Raw genomic sequence first — 18,478 nt, 5'->3', positions numbered from 1 at the left:
GTACTAAAATCATCTGAAGCCAATGTGAAAATTATTTAATTAACAGCCCTGTGTTACTCCTTTTCCACCAAGGCAGTTCCCGGGCTAATTCGGAGCCTAAGAGATGTGTCTGATGAAACGATGTATGTGTCTGCGTGTTGGCGTGAGAGAGGAGAGATTGAGTGGAGTCAGGAGGGCTAAATACAAGATTGAATCCCTGTTGCTATAAGGAAAGATTTTACTAATTGAAGAAAGGTTTTCGATAATTATGTGTTGATCAAGATGTCGGCTCACTGACAGTGTGTGCTTGCTTCTGCGTGTCAGTGCCCTTGGAAAAGGGGTATGTGAGTTAATGGGTATTTGTTTGTCAGTAATGTAAGTTGTGACAAAGGTGTTTTTTCAGACCTTTTCAATCTCGTTACTGCTTTCTTTGCACATTTCACCGGCGCACTTCCTACCAGAACACACACCAGTCAAATGAAAATCCTGAAATGCATTATTCATGTCTAATTTTGTTTTTGGCTGTGTCTTACAGTAATTCAGTCCCTCATTGCACTGGTGAACGACCCCCAGCCGGAGCATCCCCTGAGGGCAGACCTAGCAGAAGAATACTCAAAGGACCGTAAAAAATTCTTGAAGAACGCTGAAGAGTTTACAAAGAAACATGGTGAAAAGCGGCCAATGGACTGATCACCTGATGAGTGTGGAGCCCTCTGTCTCTCTCTTTCTTCCCCTCTTCTTTAATCTCTCTGCCCAAATACCTATCTTGCTCCCGCCTCTCTGCTCTCCCCCACACCTCACCTTCGCTCACTCTCCTTACCCCTTCGCTCCCAAATCGCACCTCCCTGCAGCCCAGGAGCCGCCTAGCTAAAGCTAGGCAGCGGCAGCCTATGCCGCCCTCCCCATCCAGGACTCTCTGTGGATCAGACAGCTTCCTCCCCCTCCTCTTCCTCCTCCTTCTCAGCCATAAACATCCAGACCATTTCTAACTTTCTACTCTTTTCTTAAAGTGAAAAATGGAAAAAGAAATGCTAAGGGAACATGATGTTCAGATGAAATGTTAGATGGAAATACTCGGAGTAACGTGATCATTTTCTGTAGGATTTTCCTCTATATAAACAACTATTGTGTTAAATAGATTTCACATAGACATGGTTTTTCTGAGGTATTTTATTTTTTTCTGAGCAGGAAAAGTGGTTGATTACTCAATTTCTTTTACCCTTTCATCAGTAATCTTAACTAAAAACAAACATGACTGAAAGAAGAGAAGCTGCAGCTTGGACTGGGAGCTATGTGCTGACTGACGTGTTTCCTTTACATCACCTCCTTCTAGACTTGCACTGCACTCTGTGGAACAATCCATCTTGCATCTTCCTCCCCATGGTTTGTAACCCACTGAGCAGAAACATACAATAACAAGCCATATATGAATTGTTATTGCTAAAAAAGCTACAGAAGATTCTTGAGTGTTAAAATAGAAACAATTGGTTCGTAGGTATCATCAGCAGGCCCTCAAATACAAGCTGCATGATACTATCTACACATTTTCTCAATATACTTTGATGATGTTTTGCAACCTAGATCGTTTGCACTCAGACCCTGCTGTTAAAACTGTTTTCTGCATCACAAATGGCTACTGTGAGTTTCTTTTACTAATTTTTATTATTTTCTTTCTCCAACTTAACTTGTTTTGATTGGCACTTGATACATTAAATTGGTGGAAATGTGGGAAGAACCTGTTGTGTTAATTTGAATATTCCATGCGTGTCTCCTTTCCTAGTATTTTTGGGCACCCCAGTATAATCATTTATCGCATCAGAACCCTTTACCACACTGAGACATATTCCAGCTGACAACCAGCTGCCTAGCTAGATGGATAGATACTTTATTGACCCAGAGGGAAAGGGACCGGGTGGTCAGGAGCAGCAGAGTAGAAGGTGGATGCACTGAGCTGGAATGGATCTCAACTCGTCAACGCAATCCTTAAAACAGGCTCCTTGAAAGCAGCTGGGAGAGGGCTGGCTGTCCAAGGATGTGTTCGGACAAGGGAAAGGATTGCAGTGGTCAAAAATCCACCATGTAACAGTTGTTTGATGTGGTCCCAATATTGTTTCATAATAAAGATGGCTTAACCATTCGGCCTCACTCTCAAGTGGATGTTGCACCTGTTTGGCACAGACTCTATGGCTTCTGATGACTTGGAAAGGAGCAGAACTGATATATACCCATCAAGAGGCTTTACGAATCAATTAACAATTTCATTATACACCAGAATGTCATATGATGGCAGTCACTTCATGTTTGGGTAACAATACATATTGGTACTCAGTGCTCATACCTCTTCTCGGCTATCTAAATCAGGGTCATGTCTTTGCAGAAGCAAATCTTAACATCTGTTTTCTCCCTCCATCTTTGATCCTTTTCAATATGGTGTACCACCAGCGAAAGCCTCTTGCATTATATACTGCATATCAGCTAGACTAACGTGAAATACAACTGATAGCCATTAAAATGTATATAAGTGGTCTTTGCGTTTAGATTTTTCCAGCTTCCAAAGTAAAGAATGATTTACAAACTTTCTCAGTCAACTACTATACTTTTAGGGCCATATTAACATTTTCCATGGACAGTATCGTGTGTTTGAATGTGATGCAGTTTGCCATATGTATATATACAAATGGGTGGAGCCCAGCTGAGGGCTTTTGGCTGCAAATATGTACATTCAGATAACACGGCAGCTGTGTCACTGATGTCAACACAAAGGTACGAAGTGGTTTGTAGTGCAGATTTGTTCCACTTTGAGCTGAACTACTCTACAGAAGTCTTCCAGCACACAGTAGCTATAGGATAAGTTATTACCAATAACTATTTCAGTGGTAGAGAAGCATAAGGTATTACAAGTAAAAGCCCTGTTTTCAAACTGTAACAAGTAACATTTAAGATTTATTTCCAGTAGTATGTACTTTGATGATTAAACAAAGTACTTGTAATGAGCCAGTGTGAGTTTAATATTGTGTGGCTGTGGGTCAGGAAGTAGAGCAGGTAATCCACTAACAAGGTTTAATGTGCTGTTCAAAATTGAAATGAGTTCAGAGCCAGTCATGACTTCCCTGGAGCTCTATGCAAAGTTCAACTTCCTGACCCAGGAGCCATGTAAATCATTTACCACAGTCACACCTTACAACCAGTGTTCCCACTACAATCCAACCCCCTTTAACACGGTTTGCTTCACCTGTCCAAGAATAAGTGCAACACCGAACAGAATAAGGTATAAACAAACAAGTATTGTCTCCATCCCCTCTCAAAAGTTAAGTGCTATAGATAATGGATGGATAGATCACAAAATGGGTCAGAAAATGAAAGCCTGTACTTTTGTCCAAATCCCACATTACTTTTTAGGCCCTTGATATAATTTCCTTTCTAAAACTTCAAAAGTATCTTGACAAGAACCATTAAGTCTGTACTGCATATCATTTTGTTTTTAAAAGGGCAAATTCTTAAACAAGAGTGATATTGAGGGTGTTACAACCCATATTTTTACACCAATTGTACATTTTTCATTATTTTTGGGAGCCTGCTCCATGCACAGGCTTTCATGAGAAGCACCATTAATTTGTGTTATTTATGTGGTAGTAAACATTATATATTGACTGGAGCCTTGACATGATTACTTTTGAGTCAAACTTTCATCATGAGCCATCCAGTATGGAAGCATGTGCTTTTAATTTATAATATTAACCAGTAGATCTCACTAAACAGTCTCACCCTATGAGGTGAGACCCATGTGGATGGATGGCTCCACAGGTTATGGTGTTAACTTGATAAAATACATTTAGAAGCTGCACAAATGATTTATCAACACTAATACATTCTAATGTGTAACAGTATTAATAGCACAAGTCTGAACTGTCCTATCCTCTAGCATCGTATGGGTTGACTTTTTGAGTCACATAAATATAGAAATTGGATATAGTATTTATAAAGATAAAGAGTGTTTTCCCTTCAATTAGACCACTTGGTCAAGTGTTTCTCCACAGCAACAAAGATATTTGAAAAAACATATACAGTATGTTGAGAGTTCTCTAACATTTATGGTCACACTGGATCCTCTGTCCTGGTGGTTTGAACATGGGCAGGGCTCAATCTCCCACTGTTACACACAGACAAATAGACACCAGAGCAGGGAGTGAACCAAATTAAGTTAAGGTACAACTTGGTAAAAAGAAAAAGTAGGAAAACATAATCAAAGAGTGACACTGTTTCATGTGTTCTTCATGCTCTCTTCCAGTAACAGTGAGTGTAAACAGTGATTTTGCTGAATGAATTATAATCCTTTTGGGAATTTATTAGTTTTTAAGAGATTATTTTAAAAAGTGCATTCATCAAGATAAAATGGTATAAATATGGGGTTTCGAATCACATCACAGACCGGAAACAAATCAAATCTCTCTGTTTAAACAATTTAAAATTTCTTTCAAATCATTTCAAACTCCTGAGTGCCACCACCACTCCCTGTCACCAAGAGAGAACCTAAGTCCCTTGAAAACCCTGGAGGATATCATATTTGATATTGGCGAGTCAGTTTTAAACGCTGCTTGCTGATTACAAAAACAATCATTGAATTAAAATATTAAGTTAGAAGTTGGAAAGAAACTGAATCAAAACATTCAATTCTACTGTAGATATACAGACAATGGCCTTAAAAATTATAAACAGTGTTACAGGTGATTTTTAAATGTGAATGTTAAAATAGCATTCCCTTAGACACACACTGACAAGATGTTCATCGCTACTTGTGCTGCACAGACCTCAGATCATTAGAAATCATCCCTTCACCCTTTAAAGAAAAACCACACAAATATTATGATTCAACTGTTCGACATCTGAGACATAAATACACTGCTGGGGCCCTGTTAGCCCGTTTTTACTAAGATTCAATACTTAATACCTGACCATAGAGTTCTGTGTTGTAATTTGATTAAACATACACATGGAGCAATTTTCAAAACTTAAGGACAAAGCTGAAATAATGGAGGTCTTAAATAGATTTTCAAGCAGGACCTCAAGATCAGATACTAATTCACTTAAAGGAAAACTACAGGTTATTACAACTTGGGTATACTTTGATTAGTCAACAATAATATCTGTTTACTCACCAAGTTAAAGCTGAGATCTAGAAACATGGTGGCATCACTATGGAGAGGTCAGACAATGTGTCAACACAAACCAAGGGTTTATTCAAATCTAACTAAACCACTTTATGTGAGTGTACCCCTCTCTAATAATCCGCCATTGCCCAGAGAAGCTGTGTGTTCACAGCTACAGTGAGTACAGCAGGTCAAGGATGAAGCAGATGATGGATCAATAAAATGAAGGATGATGAAAATAAACTAGATGAAGTTGTCTCACCGGCATGCCTGATCATCTGACTGCTCATGTTTGTTTATTACCTGGACTTATTTGAATACTCAAAGGGCCGTATTATACCACTGTGTTCCCAGATCTCAGCCATTTACTTCTACACTGTATTGGCTAAGTACAGCGTATAATAATGGACAGAACCACACTACAGAACCCAAGTTGTAATTGATATGTGCAACTGAGGGCATGCAGGTAGTGCAATAAATTGTATCAGAGTACTGTGTAGCAGCACTCAGTATGGCTTGCATAAAAAAACTAACTTTGTCTTAAACATCCAAACTTTAACAAACACCTTAGAACAATACATTCCATTTTGTAGGCAAGCTTAGTTTTTGAAGTGCTTCTGTGCTCGAGTCACATTTACTCAGAGGCTGTAAATGGATAATGGTACTCCCTGAGTAGCCTCTCTACCTCAGTGCAGTCTCCTATTGAAGGTAAAATCAGCAGACCGAAATATCAAGACTACAAAATGTGAACAACTTTTTATACTAGGGAACTAGGTTGAAAAAAGAGAAGATGTACTATTGTTGCAGCCAACAGTCTGGCTGGACTAGAGAGACAACTTAATTCATAGCTCTCAATCCATATGCTTCTGTCTGTGAAGCTGTGACTGCCTTGGGTTAAACCGTATTCATTAAACATGCTGCAAATGACATTTATAGGATTATGCCGATTTCTAGCAAATGGCAATTTGACTCTGAAATATGTTTTTTTTACCAATAGAACAGAACCTGGAAGATAAGGTTTCCCACTTGCTCTCTGCAGTAGTGTAGTGTTTACAGTAGATTTTTAGACAGCAGTAGTCAGAGGTCTTTGAATGCACAGAGCTGCACTCTCTCCTGACTATAGAAGGCCAGCAGGGATGGTTCTCTAAGCACGTTCAGCTCATGCTGTCTGTCAGCTGACTGGGAGAAATCATCAGGACCCTCTCCGCAGCCTCCTTCATCTGGGTGACTGGGGTAACCTGGGTGAACCATGAGCTCTGCTGTGACCACAGATTGATTTGAACCTGATGCACTGCTGGAGGTAGTGCCTGAATGCCCGGCAGCCAAAGCATGGCTGAGGGCCCTCTGCAGGTTGGGGACCGACATGTTCTGGCCCATTGTGGTCAGTCCCAGGTACACATCTGGCCACCTGTGGACATGCAAAAGGTTTAGACCCTGATAAGTGTTTGTCAGCCAGAGACCTTGAGAAAGTCTGCAGAGGAATCAGTCCATCTGCTCACTACAGCAGCTGACTGACAGGTACTGTTATAGATGAACCTATGGTAATACACATACAAGTATAACAAGAAAGTTTAGATCCTGTTCCCACTAAACTTTCACAATTGTTGACCTTTAAAAACTAAAGAGCATCATTATCAGTCCTCTTAAAACACCAGCAGGCTGAAGTTCTGACTGATGATTGTGGTTCATATCGATATATAAAAGGCTTAAATGAGGTTGTGAGCTTTATGCTTTGTTTCATATTGTGGATGTAATTGACAAGATAAAGTCAATATGCACATTTAATATGAGTTTTGTTGGTGAACAATATTATGCCCCAATACAACACAAGTTAGTGAAAATGTAAAAACTATTTTGCATTTACATTGGATTTACATCTATATAAATTATAGAGGAAAATCACTGGGTACACTCAAAGACACAATTATACACCATTATATTCATCTTATTAATAAAGCTGTGTGCACAAATAGATCGAGCTACAGAAATTTCAGCTTTTGTGAAACTTAGTGCATGTGCAGCAGCCTCCTTTCCAATGCCACAGTTCACCAGTAATGGAGGAAGACACTTCTTTAATTACTGTACCCACTGGCAAATAATTAGTTCTGCCTGTTCCACCAGTATGTACATAAAGCAGTGGAGGTACAGCAATCGATAATGCATTGTGCGTAACAGCAATCACGCACAACCATTACATACGTGTCTGGCTATTTATAGTACTCTTTTATCATTAATGCATCACATTTAGCTGTAACCCATCATCAGCAATGATATCAAGTCATCAACATCAAATATTTGCAAGGTAATCGATTATTTAGTTGACAAAGCTTATATTGACAGTCTGTCTTTAGTTAATAAGTGTTTATGTGGTGAAAATTGCATATGTATGGATTTTAGTGTAAAGAAATTGTTTATTCGTTCTGGCTGCACACACATGCACACATACACAAACACACACCTGATTCCATAGCGTGTGAACACAGGGATAGAGTCCAAGGCGTCCTTCTCCACCTGTGTACAGAATCTTTGGAGGTGCACTGGTAGCCACGGGCAGCTGTGTAAACCTGGCTCCACTGGAACACGAGTGTATGGAATGCTGAAATCTGACAGCACCTGTGCAAACACCTCACGCACCTCTGCAACATACAATACAACACCTTTGTAATGATAAACTGACCCACACAAGACTGTGTCTCATAAAGATAGTAGAGATATGTGGAAGGAGCTATTGCTAACAACATAATTTATTTGTTTGACAGATTCTTTTTAACAGGGTAAAAAAATACTCCTTCATTACTGGCATACATGCATACATCTAAAGATTGTGGGACATGAGTGTTGGCTAAACTATCAGTGAACCTCCCAGGATCAATAATAAGAACCTCTGTCTTTCTGGTCATCCAGCATTTTACATATTCAAGACTTAAAAGAGATGAGTCAATCAGCAGAAAATTATAGCCATCTATTTACATTTTTATCACCTCCCTCATAATATTGTATATCAGGAACAAGATATCCTATTTCTTCCAAAAGATGTTGGAAACTTTCCTCTAAGATTCTGCTCCATGACTGCATCACATAATTTCTGCAAATTTGTCCCCTGCAAAATCAAGCTAAAAATCTACTGTTGAACCAAATAACAAAAGGTACAACTAGATTCACATCTGGTTCTGGTTAACTGAACTCTCTTGTCATGTTCATGAAACCAGTTTGAGAATTTAACTTTGTGACATGGAGTATAATCCTGCTAGAAGTAGCCATTAAAAGAGGGTAAACTGTGGTCACAAAGAGATAAACATGGTCAGCAGCAATACTCACATAGACTGACATTCAAACCATGATTAACTAGTATTAAGGGCCCAATGTATCAAGAAAACATCCCCTACAACATTATGCCTCCAGCAGTCTGGACTGTTGGCTCCATGAATTCATGTTGTTGACTCCAGATTGGGATTCTACCATTTGCAGCCTCAGCAGAAATCCTGATTCAGATGATGTTTTTCAGGCTTCAACTGACCAGTGTTGGTAAGTTTGTGTCACTGCAGCCTCAGGCCCTGTTCAGACCTAGTATTAACATCCATCCTGAGAGATCGAATCACAAACAGCTATAAGAACGTGTGTTCACACCTAACATTAGAATGCGTCCTGATGTTGTTTTTACCCAGTTTGAGTATACTGATGTGTCCTACAATCACGACCGTATTTGTGTTGGCGCGAGCTAGAGAGATGGAGGGAGCGAAAGAGAGAAGGGGGTCAGACATTCCTGGGGGCACTCACACTGAAGACTTTTAACTTTGGGAGAGAAGTAATGCTTTTGTTTACTTTAATTGTGTAACCTAATGTATAAAGGGCAGGGTCTATCTCCACCATGACCCAAAAAACATTTGCTGTATGGAAAACCAAATAACAAAATAATGTAGGGCAGAAGGTAAATAACACTGTAGTTTAGGGGATCATTCAAGTGTGAGTATACAACATGATGTTAGTTCTACAACTACCATAACATTGATACGGATTACAACTCTATGACAAAGGGAAATAAACAAAACATTACTAGTAATGTTACTAGTATAGTTAGTTGCAGATTAGATTCAGATTTCAGATTTTTAAATTCAACTTTGAGTAATTCTTTGAGCAGTGTAGGAGTTTAATCAAATTACCAGAAATCAATTAGGAAACAATATTCAACGAATCACCGAAAGCTTGAACATTATTCTCACATTGCTTAAGACATTCAACAAAATTAGCGGTTTTAAGTTCAGAATGGAATGTGGGTTTTATGGCTTTCGTCTGTGATATCTCCTGAAGAGAAGCACCTCTCTCTGAGAAGGGGGAGCGGCAGGAGATGCCATGTTAATTAGTTGCATGGGTTGTGGGAGTCATCGCCCCCTTCAGCCAGTTCCATCTGAATAATCTGCAGTGACAGTCGTATATCTATTTTGTCAGGTTAAAAGAAGTTTGTTTGAAGGAACATCAACCCTTGTTTTTTTGTCCAAAATGGAGGTTTTATGGTATGCAGATTTGATAGAGGTAAACCTGCAGGCAATGAGCTAGCATTCCCCATCTTGGCTCAGTGAGGCCTGAAGCCAGGCTAGGAGTTAGAGGTCTGCATCTTGACTAGCCTCACAATTAGATTCAGCAGTCAACGATTTGATTCACAACGATGCATCGATGCATCTCCATGTATCATATCCACAATTTCATATCTTTCTGCACGTGCCTGCTTTTTCATCAATTAATGCAATCAGAACCCCGTTTATATTTAGAAAATTATAGACTGTTACTGTTATTACAATTGTTCCGTAATTTAGAAAATAAGGTTTTCAATTCGAAAATCAGGCTACAACAGTAAGTGAATGATGGTGGTCAGTGCTCTCCACACTGATTGACATTCATTCAGTTTAGACTTGTGTGCTGCACCTAAGGCTTAAAAGGACAAACTCTGATAACAGCCTTTACCGTATCAAGGTGGCACCGCCTGGCCCCCCATAGCAGCACCACTGCACTGAGGCACATTACTCTGCGCAGGTGAACAAGTGACTCTGCTCCTCTGATGTTTCCTAATCATCACACTTAGAACAGATCTTTATAAAAACCTGCTGAATTCATATTTCATATATTTCATATATCCTGGATAAACGGGGGGTCACTTCCTCTGCAACAGTGAAGTTAAAACACAGCGTTAAGTCGTTATCTGCGGGAGGAACTTCTGTCTGCATGTGTGTGTGTTTGTCTGCTCGTATCTGTCCCTCTTCACACACAAACTAATAATCACTTGTATTTAGTTATTAATCGATGATGTCGGATCATGTCTCCGGATCGTTCCGGTCACTTTAACCCTGATGTCCTGACTCTGTGCGTCATGTCTCGTGTTGTGTAGCAGGTTTAAACATGTGTCTCATAAACTCTAGAGAATCAAACAAACACAAAGTAAACATCAGTCCAATACGTGTCCTAATAACTTGTGTTTATTGTTAAAGTGTAAATTGAGCACACGTCAGAGGAGGAGTGAGGAGGAAACAGACTCCAACAAAGACTCTGACACAGGACGACCGGACCTTTAATGAGCGTCTGTCTGATCCTGGAGCAGCGGTGATATAATATTGCAGCGGTGGGACAGCTCTAAAAAGTTCAAAAAAGTTTGAGTGATGGATCTCAGGACGCATTGAGGACGCATTGAGGATGCGTTCAGACCTGAGCTTACCACTGACCACTAGTGATTCGATCACTTAGGACTGATGTTAATACTATGTCTGAACAAGGCCTCAGATTTCTGTAGTTAGTTGACAGGAGTGGAGCCTGACGTAGTCTCTGCTGTTGTAGACCATCCACCTCAGAGTTGTACGTTGTTATTCTGATGCCTCTCTACTTACCACAGTGAAGAGTGTTATCTGAGTTACTGTAGCTGTTTTGTCAGCTCCCACTAGTCTGACCTCTATTCTGTGTAACAAAATCTAGAATCTTTTTTTATGTAAAAATTTGAAAAACTCAAACCAACAATCATGTCACCGTCAGCACTGTGATCACATTTTTCATTTACGGTTATGATGTCAAACATCAACTGTAGCTACTGACCTATGCTCATTGGGCCTCATTCACTAACATGCGTGCAGAAATTATTCTTACTCTCCGCAGAAAATAAGTGCGTGCGCAAAATCGCCGCCGGATAATGACATGCGTGCACCAGGGGTCTCATTTGTAACTGTTGCGTACGCACAAAACATACGTACGCCACTTCTCACGCAAACGTTGGGATTTATAAAAACAATATTGACGGGAAAATTTGCGCATTTCCACGCAAACTCTGACCCATGCGTACGAACCTTTTGGAGACGGGAAAGTGGCGGTGCAGACGTGAGGTGGTGAACTGAAGCCAGATTATTGATCCACTTCATCATTTACATTAAAACCAACAGCTTTAGTTGTGCTCGCACGACATATCTCTTCCACACGAACCTTTTAATTGAAAAATATATAAAACAACTTACAGCAAATTACGTTTAGATTCCATTAAACAGCGGAGTTACAGAGCTGAGTCATTAACAGTTTTTAACAATATCTTCTAACACTGTGCGTGTATCATCAAATCACTGCAGTGAACGGGACTGTGCCATCAGGCACACAGAGACCTGGAGATCACTTACAAGAAATCAATACTGCCGTGACACTGGTGCGTGATGCTGCGTGATGTGTGCACGCGAATGGAAGGATGAGGAGGAAACGAGGGTTCAGCGATATCTGATCAGCTGATATAGATTCTATTGATCTGTGATCTGTGATCTCTGAGCTGAACTGAGTCCAGTATCACACAGATCGACCGACGGAACCGAACCATCCCAGTACAAACACGAGCATATAATAACAATTATGTTAATTTATATAGATTGAGGACATGTCTCTGAATTCTTGCAGTTTTGGATGATTAAAATACGAACATGAGATACAAAAAGTTCCCTCAAATTCTGAGAGTGTGTTTTTTTTGCCTCCACCTTTGAATTGGATCTTTTTTTATTTCAGGCTCCGTTCTTTCTATCGTCCTCACTCTCACTCACTGTGTTATCCACAGCAGCAGCAGAGTATCAGTGTATTCCCTTTATCACTGCTGTCCCATGAAATCGCTCTTCACCTCCACCTCACTAACAAACACCTCGATGTCAGTGTCAGAAAGTTTCGCTTCCTCTTCTCATCGCTTGATGCCGTGACTCTGTCAGGACTCGCCGTGGAAACCCATTGGTCAGCAGCATAATTTAATATTCATGAGGTGCTTTGCATTGACCATTTACTGTTGAATGTGGGCGTGTAGAGGGCGGAGTTTGAGGCAGATCCAAGTACGAACGTTTCCAGGTGGACTGAATTGTAAAGTGAACATTGTGTTCAGGTGTGCGTGCGCATGGTTTTATAAATCAGAATTTTCTTTTGCGTACGCCATTTCAGGCTTTTGTGCGCACGTACACTTTTAGTATGAATCCCACGCACTGTTTTATAAATGAGACCCCAGACGATTTTGTTCTTCATCAGAATCATTCTAAAATCGACAGATGCGTGTCCGCTCTCTACAATTAGCATACAGCCACGCCTCTATTTCTCCATATAAGGAAATCCATTGGTCATGAAGAGAGCGGTGTGCTGAACAGTTGAAGTTATAAGAGACGCCCCCAAAAGGTAAAAAACACAAGAAACTCACAACAGCAGAAGTTGAAGGCGACAAAGGTGGAAGACACAAAACACACTTTTCTGTAATGTGTCCTCCGGAGTGACGATGTTTAAATTAAACCTGGGCTGTAATAACTGAAGCGCTGAATGCTGTGTCCTGCACAGAGCTGAGCACTAGAGCTGTGGACATTTCTCTTAGATGCATCGCGAAGTGGACGTGGACTCCGCTGAATAATTATATCACCGCTGCTCCAGGATCAGAACAGACGCTCGTCCTGTGTCAGAGTGTCTGCCGGAGTCTGTTTCCTCCTCACTCCTCTGACCTGCGCTCACTTTACACTTTAACAATAAACACTGATCACAAGTTATTAGGACACATACAGGACTGATGTTTACTTTGTGTTTGTTTGATTCTCCAGAGTTTATCAGACACATGTTTAAACCTGATACACAACACGAGACGTGACGTGATGCGCACAGTCAGGACATCAGGGTTAAAGTGACCGGAACGATCCGGAGACATGATCCGACATCATCGATTAATAAGAGATGAGCGCACACACACACACACACACACACACACACACACACACACACACACACACACACACACACACACACACACACACACACACACACACACACACACACACACACACACACACACACACACACACACACACACACACACACACACACACACACACAAAACAGTGTTTTAACACTTATTACAATGCCAGCAATATCTGACATATCCATGCTTATAATAAACACTCAATATACAGAACGCACATATTGTACATATTTCATCTTTTATTTTATATATTTTTAAAATCTTATAAGCTTATATTTCTAATCTTGCATGGAGCTATTGGAACAAACACAATTTCCCCCCGGGATCAATAAAGTATTTCTGATTCTGATTATTGTTGCAGAAGAAGCGAAGCCCCGTTTATCCAGAAACATAAATATGAATCCAGCAGGTGTTTATAGAGATGATGAGGAGGAAAGAGTATCAATTTCATAGTTTTTAATACATTTGGTCAATTCATTAGTAAATTGAATTATTGCTGTCTACCTACTATTTTTATTTAAATAAATGGAATTTTAATATACTATGCATTTAGTTAAAAGGGTGTGTCTTTACATTTTTCAGGACAGTCGAGCCTTCATCATTTATGCGTACCCATGGTCTGAGGAAGTTTTAGGTACGAACATATTGATGAATCCCAGATTCGTGCATCAAACGTACACGCCCATTGAGTGTATAATAGTCACTGAGAAATGTGTAGCTTGTCTTGTCATGTAAATGGTTATCAGTGGATGAGTGTACGAAAACAATACAGTTTGATTTTTTTCCCACAAGCTTCTATTACCTGGCAGTACATGGATGTGCTGGTGTCCGTCCATGTGATGTGGCAGGTGACCTGTAAGTTCCCTGAATTGTCTGACCTGGGCACTCAATTCCAGCTCCACCTGGGAAGGAAACGCACACACCTGGAAGTTACTGTCATGGAGAAAACATTCTTCTTCCTCTTCTTGTCTCGGAAACAAACATGAAATGAACACAAGTTGTTTTGCTACATGAACTTGCTGTTTGATGATTTGCAGTTTCTCACCAAAACACAGTCTTCTCACTAATTCTAAAGCAGTCTATGAAGTGCATCTGTTATTTAGCCTACTCTCATTGATAGGAATAGGAGCCAGAGCCTTCAGCTATCAAGCTCCTCGATGTTCAGGGCACTCATGATACCAGTCAAGTCGGCCAGTCAGTCTGGCATAATCGTGCAGGCTGAACCTGTTGCTATCGTAGCATGTGGGGTTGGACAGGGAGACGTGTCGCGAAATGCAAACCGAAACCTTGGACTTCTGGACCGCGATTCCTCTTTTGGTATGAGAATCATTACAGCCCTACTATGTTTGCTACGTTTGACTTTAAGGAGACATATTTTACTCGTTTTTGGTGTTTATACTTTTAATTGGGTCACTAATTGAAAAGGTTTACAGTCTCCAATGTTCAGAAAACGTTTTAGTTTCTTCATGCTGTCCATTGCTGCAGCTAAGCTGACACTCTCTGCCTGAAGCACTCTGTCCTGCAAATTGAAAACCCACATATTACTGTGTTTAGGAGCACTTGTGGAAACTGAGCAATTGTACTGACAGTAAACCAGATTTTATGTGTAAATGTCATATGCATCAACAAATTTGTATAACTGGTTTGATATTTGAATCAATATTTGTCATATGCAGTGAAGTTGCCACTTGAGTTTGTCATGCATCTAAATATCCGCTGATATCCTCCTCCGGATCACTTTCGCGCAAACCCCGCACACAAGCTCTCGCCCAAGGATGCGCAGTAGCATCGCTAGTTCCGGTAGCATTGCTGCATAGCTGCAGTTACTGCTGAGTATCGCTGACGTGACAACTTTGGTGACCGGACCTTTAATGTGCATCCTTCCGTGGTCATCATTATGCAGCGGCTTAAAAGATTTGCATAGCGGAAAACAATAATCGATAAAGTTCAATCTCTGTATCGATGCAGTCATCCATGTCTCCATCGTGATGTATCTAAGAATCAAGAAATTTCCCCACCTCTATCGATAAGTAAATCCAGGCTTTCCTCATAAAAGGTGCAGGGTTTACTGCATATGACCAATCAAGCAGAGACGCATATTTTCCAAACGAGGTGCAAAATATAATAAATGCGAGGCATACACACATTATCTGGTAACACATTATCCAGAATAAAAGAAACAGTTGCAGCAGCCAAATTCAGTAAAGGACAGCTGGCAAAAAGTAACAGATTGTGTGAATGCATGGAAGTCAATGTTTTTATAGTAAAACTGTCCTATCATTAGTTGTGAACCTGGTAGCCGGCAAATAGGCAGTAGCTAGCCGAGGCCTACTTGGAGTGCAACAGTAACATTACAGATTTAACAATCATTAATCCATCTCAACAATTTACCAGTGCTCAATAGTTTAAGATCGATTGAAGTGAGCTCCTCACGGTAAGATGCAGACCGTTCTTTCTTCCAAGGGAATTTATAATAACAATTATGGCAGTATACATTCGCTCACCGCTTGAAAAGCTGCATGACGTCATCAACAAACAGCTAACAGCTCACTCAGACGGCGTGATCATCGTAGCAGGGGAATTCAATCATGCAGATCGCAAACTGGTCAAGCCAAAACATCATATTTTTTTTTTATAATTGTGAGTTTCCCAACCAGAGAAAATAACGATGACAATCATACAGCAACAAAAAGAAAGAAATACACAAAGTCTATCCGTGTGTTGACTAGAGCTCTGACTGCTTAGTCCCGCTCACTCAACTGAAACACAACTGAATCTTGGATATACATGTAACCCATGATCCCCGGCTTCCTGAACCAGAAGAGCTGTGTTCTTCATATTCTAAAAGTTGACTTGCTGATTGTTGGAGATAAATGCTGGTCTTCTAGGTCTTTTTACCTGATCTATAGTTCAGCATTAGTCTTGAACTTGCTTAGCCTGATTCTTAAAATTTAAGATGCACAGGAGATTGTACTCATTGACCAAAGTTTGTGTAAGTACAGACAGGGTGAGAAGTGGGAATGAAAGCAGCAGCAAAATACATGCATAGACCTTATCTAGATTACTTCAAGCCAGTCACAAACTGTGTGTACCTGTTTCATGCTGAGCTGACCTCTCTCCAGGGCCTGACGAAAGCCCATCTTCCCATGAAAGAAGCCATGGTGGTTTATCAGAGTGGAGGCCTGCTGGACACTCTGACATACTGGAATGCCCTCTGACAGGTTAGCATGGAGGCCAATAGGTATGTTGTGTCTGACTCAAAAATAAGAAAAGAAAAACTTGTTCAACAGCTTAAAAAAAAGTTTTTAGGTTTTAATTTCTTCTTTGCTTAAATAAATAGTGCATTTATGTCAAGGGGAGGTAGGTACTTAGGACACTACACAATTAGAGTTGACCAAATTTAAAGATAAATTCTCATTAAAATATTAATAATACAATCAGTTGTAAACTATATATTATTTAAATCAATTGTTGTGGGACAACAGGGGGTCTCATCCCGCTGACTACAACAGTAGTCAAGTGCAAGTATTGTCTGCCATGGCCTGAAATAGACCTTCTGCTGTGAGTGACTGACACACCTCCGGTCAAACAGATACATCCATGCCTGAAGCTCTGTCACAGAAACGCACATTCAGCAGGCCTATGGCAAGCTGTTTTAACGGAGGTAAAGTGTAAATATCTGAAACGGTTAGTTGCAGCCCTAAATGAGAGTTGGTGCCTGTAGTAATGCCAAGTGATTTTTCAGCATATCTAAAGTGTGTCAGGAATTTTCATATACAATACAATATGCCAAACTAAACTACCGTTTAGCTAGATCAGCTGCCTCTTTTGCAGCAGTGGTGTTAACCAGCAGCGATACATTGGAAATGCCTCCAGCCTGGAAACAGTCCACAATTCCCTGGTTCCTCCTTGGACAGTAACCAAAATCATCTCCAGTCACCACCAGCATCATTCTGGGCTGTGGCATAATTGCAGGTCTCTGTGGAGGAAAAAAAGGATGAATACTCACTGCCTTCCATGAGAGCCCACTGCTATTAGTGTTTGTCTGAATGGGTGAATGAGAGGCACATCGTTCGTACTTTGGATAAAAGCAGTTAGCCTACATACATTTACCATTCTGTTCATCACTACAGGAAACTACAACCAGTTAGTGCAACAGACACATTTTACGATCAATATTTAAGTAGTATTCCAGTATTTCTTTTAAAGTAAAATCACGCATGTGTCTAAATTCAATGATAAAAAGCAGATCACTCTCAAAGTTTTAAAATGTGTTACTACCTTACACATGGAAGATAATAAATAACACCTTGCATGATGTTTTTCTAATTAACTAACTTACTAACTAACCAACCATTTTAGTTAAACCTGATGCTGCTGTGATGCTTGGCTCTAACATCAAGAAAAGAAAGGGAAAAAAATGAATGTCTTTTACAAGCAATTTGGATGTGTTCTTATTGATGTGTTAAATGTTTTCATTCGTCCTCACCCCTGGAGAGCACTTAGGGTGGCCTTGTGTCTGAATGAACCTGTGCATATCAACTTGTCCTGACACTGGGTTTACACGACGGCTACATGTCCTGTAGAGTTGCAGTTCCTGGAACACTGTCGGCAGGAATGTACTGGCAGCTAAGGCTACAAGAAAACCATTTTGTAATGAATGTAAAATTGTACTCATTCTTACCCATTGTGTTACACACGTTGACCCATACACATCTGAAGCCACACAAGCACCGTGGAGAAAGACGATATTTCCGACCGGCGAGTAGCATTAGCTATTCTTCTGCTGCTGTGGATGTTGTTGCGTCTTCTTCTTCAGAGAAGTATTTAGCTGCTGACATCCACTTGGTATTATTACTGCCATCTCCCGGAGTCAGTCATCTACTGATGCGTTTGGTCCCAACTACTAAACCAATTTCCGCCAGTCTTGTTTCTCGCGAGAAGTTGAGGTGTTTTGACCGGAGCGCTCTGAATGCACACCCCTCACATGTACTTCCTCCAATCTCCGCTCTCTTCCCGTTCTCTTCCGTGTTCTCCATCTATGAAGTTCATCTATTGCATCTAACAATAACACATTCTACAGCTTCTGATGCCTGACAGTGTTTACAGTGTCGATGTGTGCTGC

The 18,478-nt window shown here is 40.4% G+C and overlaps 2 protein-coding genes across 2 annotated transcripts in view; one reads left to right on the top strand and one right to left on the bottom strand.

Annotated features, from left to right (window-relative positions):
- Positions 1–2,124, top strand: part of ube2l3b (ubiquitin-conjugating enzyme E2L 3b) — a 14,695-nt gene extending 12,571 nt beyond the window's left edge. The window contains exon 4 of the mRNA XM_034595888.1: positions 515–2,124. Coding sequence (XP_034451779.1) covers positions 515–669 — 155 coding nt within the window. The 3' untranslated portion in view covers positions 670–2,124. The remainder of the gene's footprint in view (positions 1–514) is intronic.
- On the bottom strand, positions 1,644–18,333 carry ydjc (YdjC chitooligosaccharide deacetylase homolog). The gene is made up of 6 exons (XM_034595844.1): positions 18,038–18,333; positions 17,157–17,332; positions 16,446–16,605; positions 14,156–14,255; positions 7,585–7,762; positions 1,644–6,534 (listed from the first exon to the last, which is right to left on the bottom strand). The coding sequence occupies exons 2-6, from the start codon at positions 17,318–17,320 to the stop codon at positions 6,204–6,206; spliced, it is 933 nt and encodes a 310-aa protein (XP_034451735.1). The 5' UTR covers positions 17,321–17,332; positions 18,038–18,333; the 3' UTR covers positions 1,644–6,203.
- Between the last annotated feature and the right edge of the window lie 145 nt (positions 18,334–18,478).

This window comes from Hippoglossus hippoglossus, chromosome 9 (assembly GCF_009819705.1).
Source record: "Hippoglossus hippoglossus isolate fHipHip1 chromosome 9, fHipHip1.pri, whole genome shotgun sequence".
NCBI lineage: Eukaryota > Metazoa > Chordata > Actinopteri > Pleuronectiformes > Pleuronectidae > Hippoglossus > Hippoglossus hippoglossus.
The sequence above is the reverse complement of the archived record's forward strand: the minus strand, read 5'-3'. Positions and strand labels throughout refer to the sequence as shown.

Excerpts from the sequence above, each read along its gene's own strand:
- ydjc (XM_034595844.1), bottom strand. The coding sequence starts at position 17,320 with ATGCCACAGCCCAGAATGATGCTGGTGGTGACTGGAGATGATTTTGGT. Across the intron at positions 7,763-14,155 it reads GCACATCCATGTACTGCCAG|AGGTGCGTGAGGTGTTTGCA; the intron begins GTAATAGAAGCT and ends TGTATGTTGCAG. Across the intron at positions 6,535-7,584 it reads TTCACACGCTATGGAATCAG|GTGGCCAGATGTGTACCTGG; the intron begins GTGTGTGTTTGT and ends GCATGTCCACAG.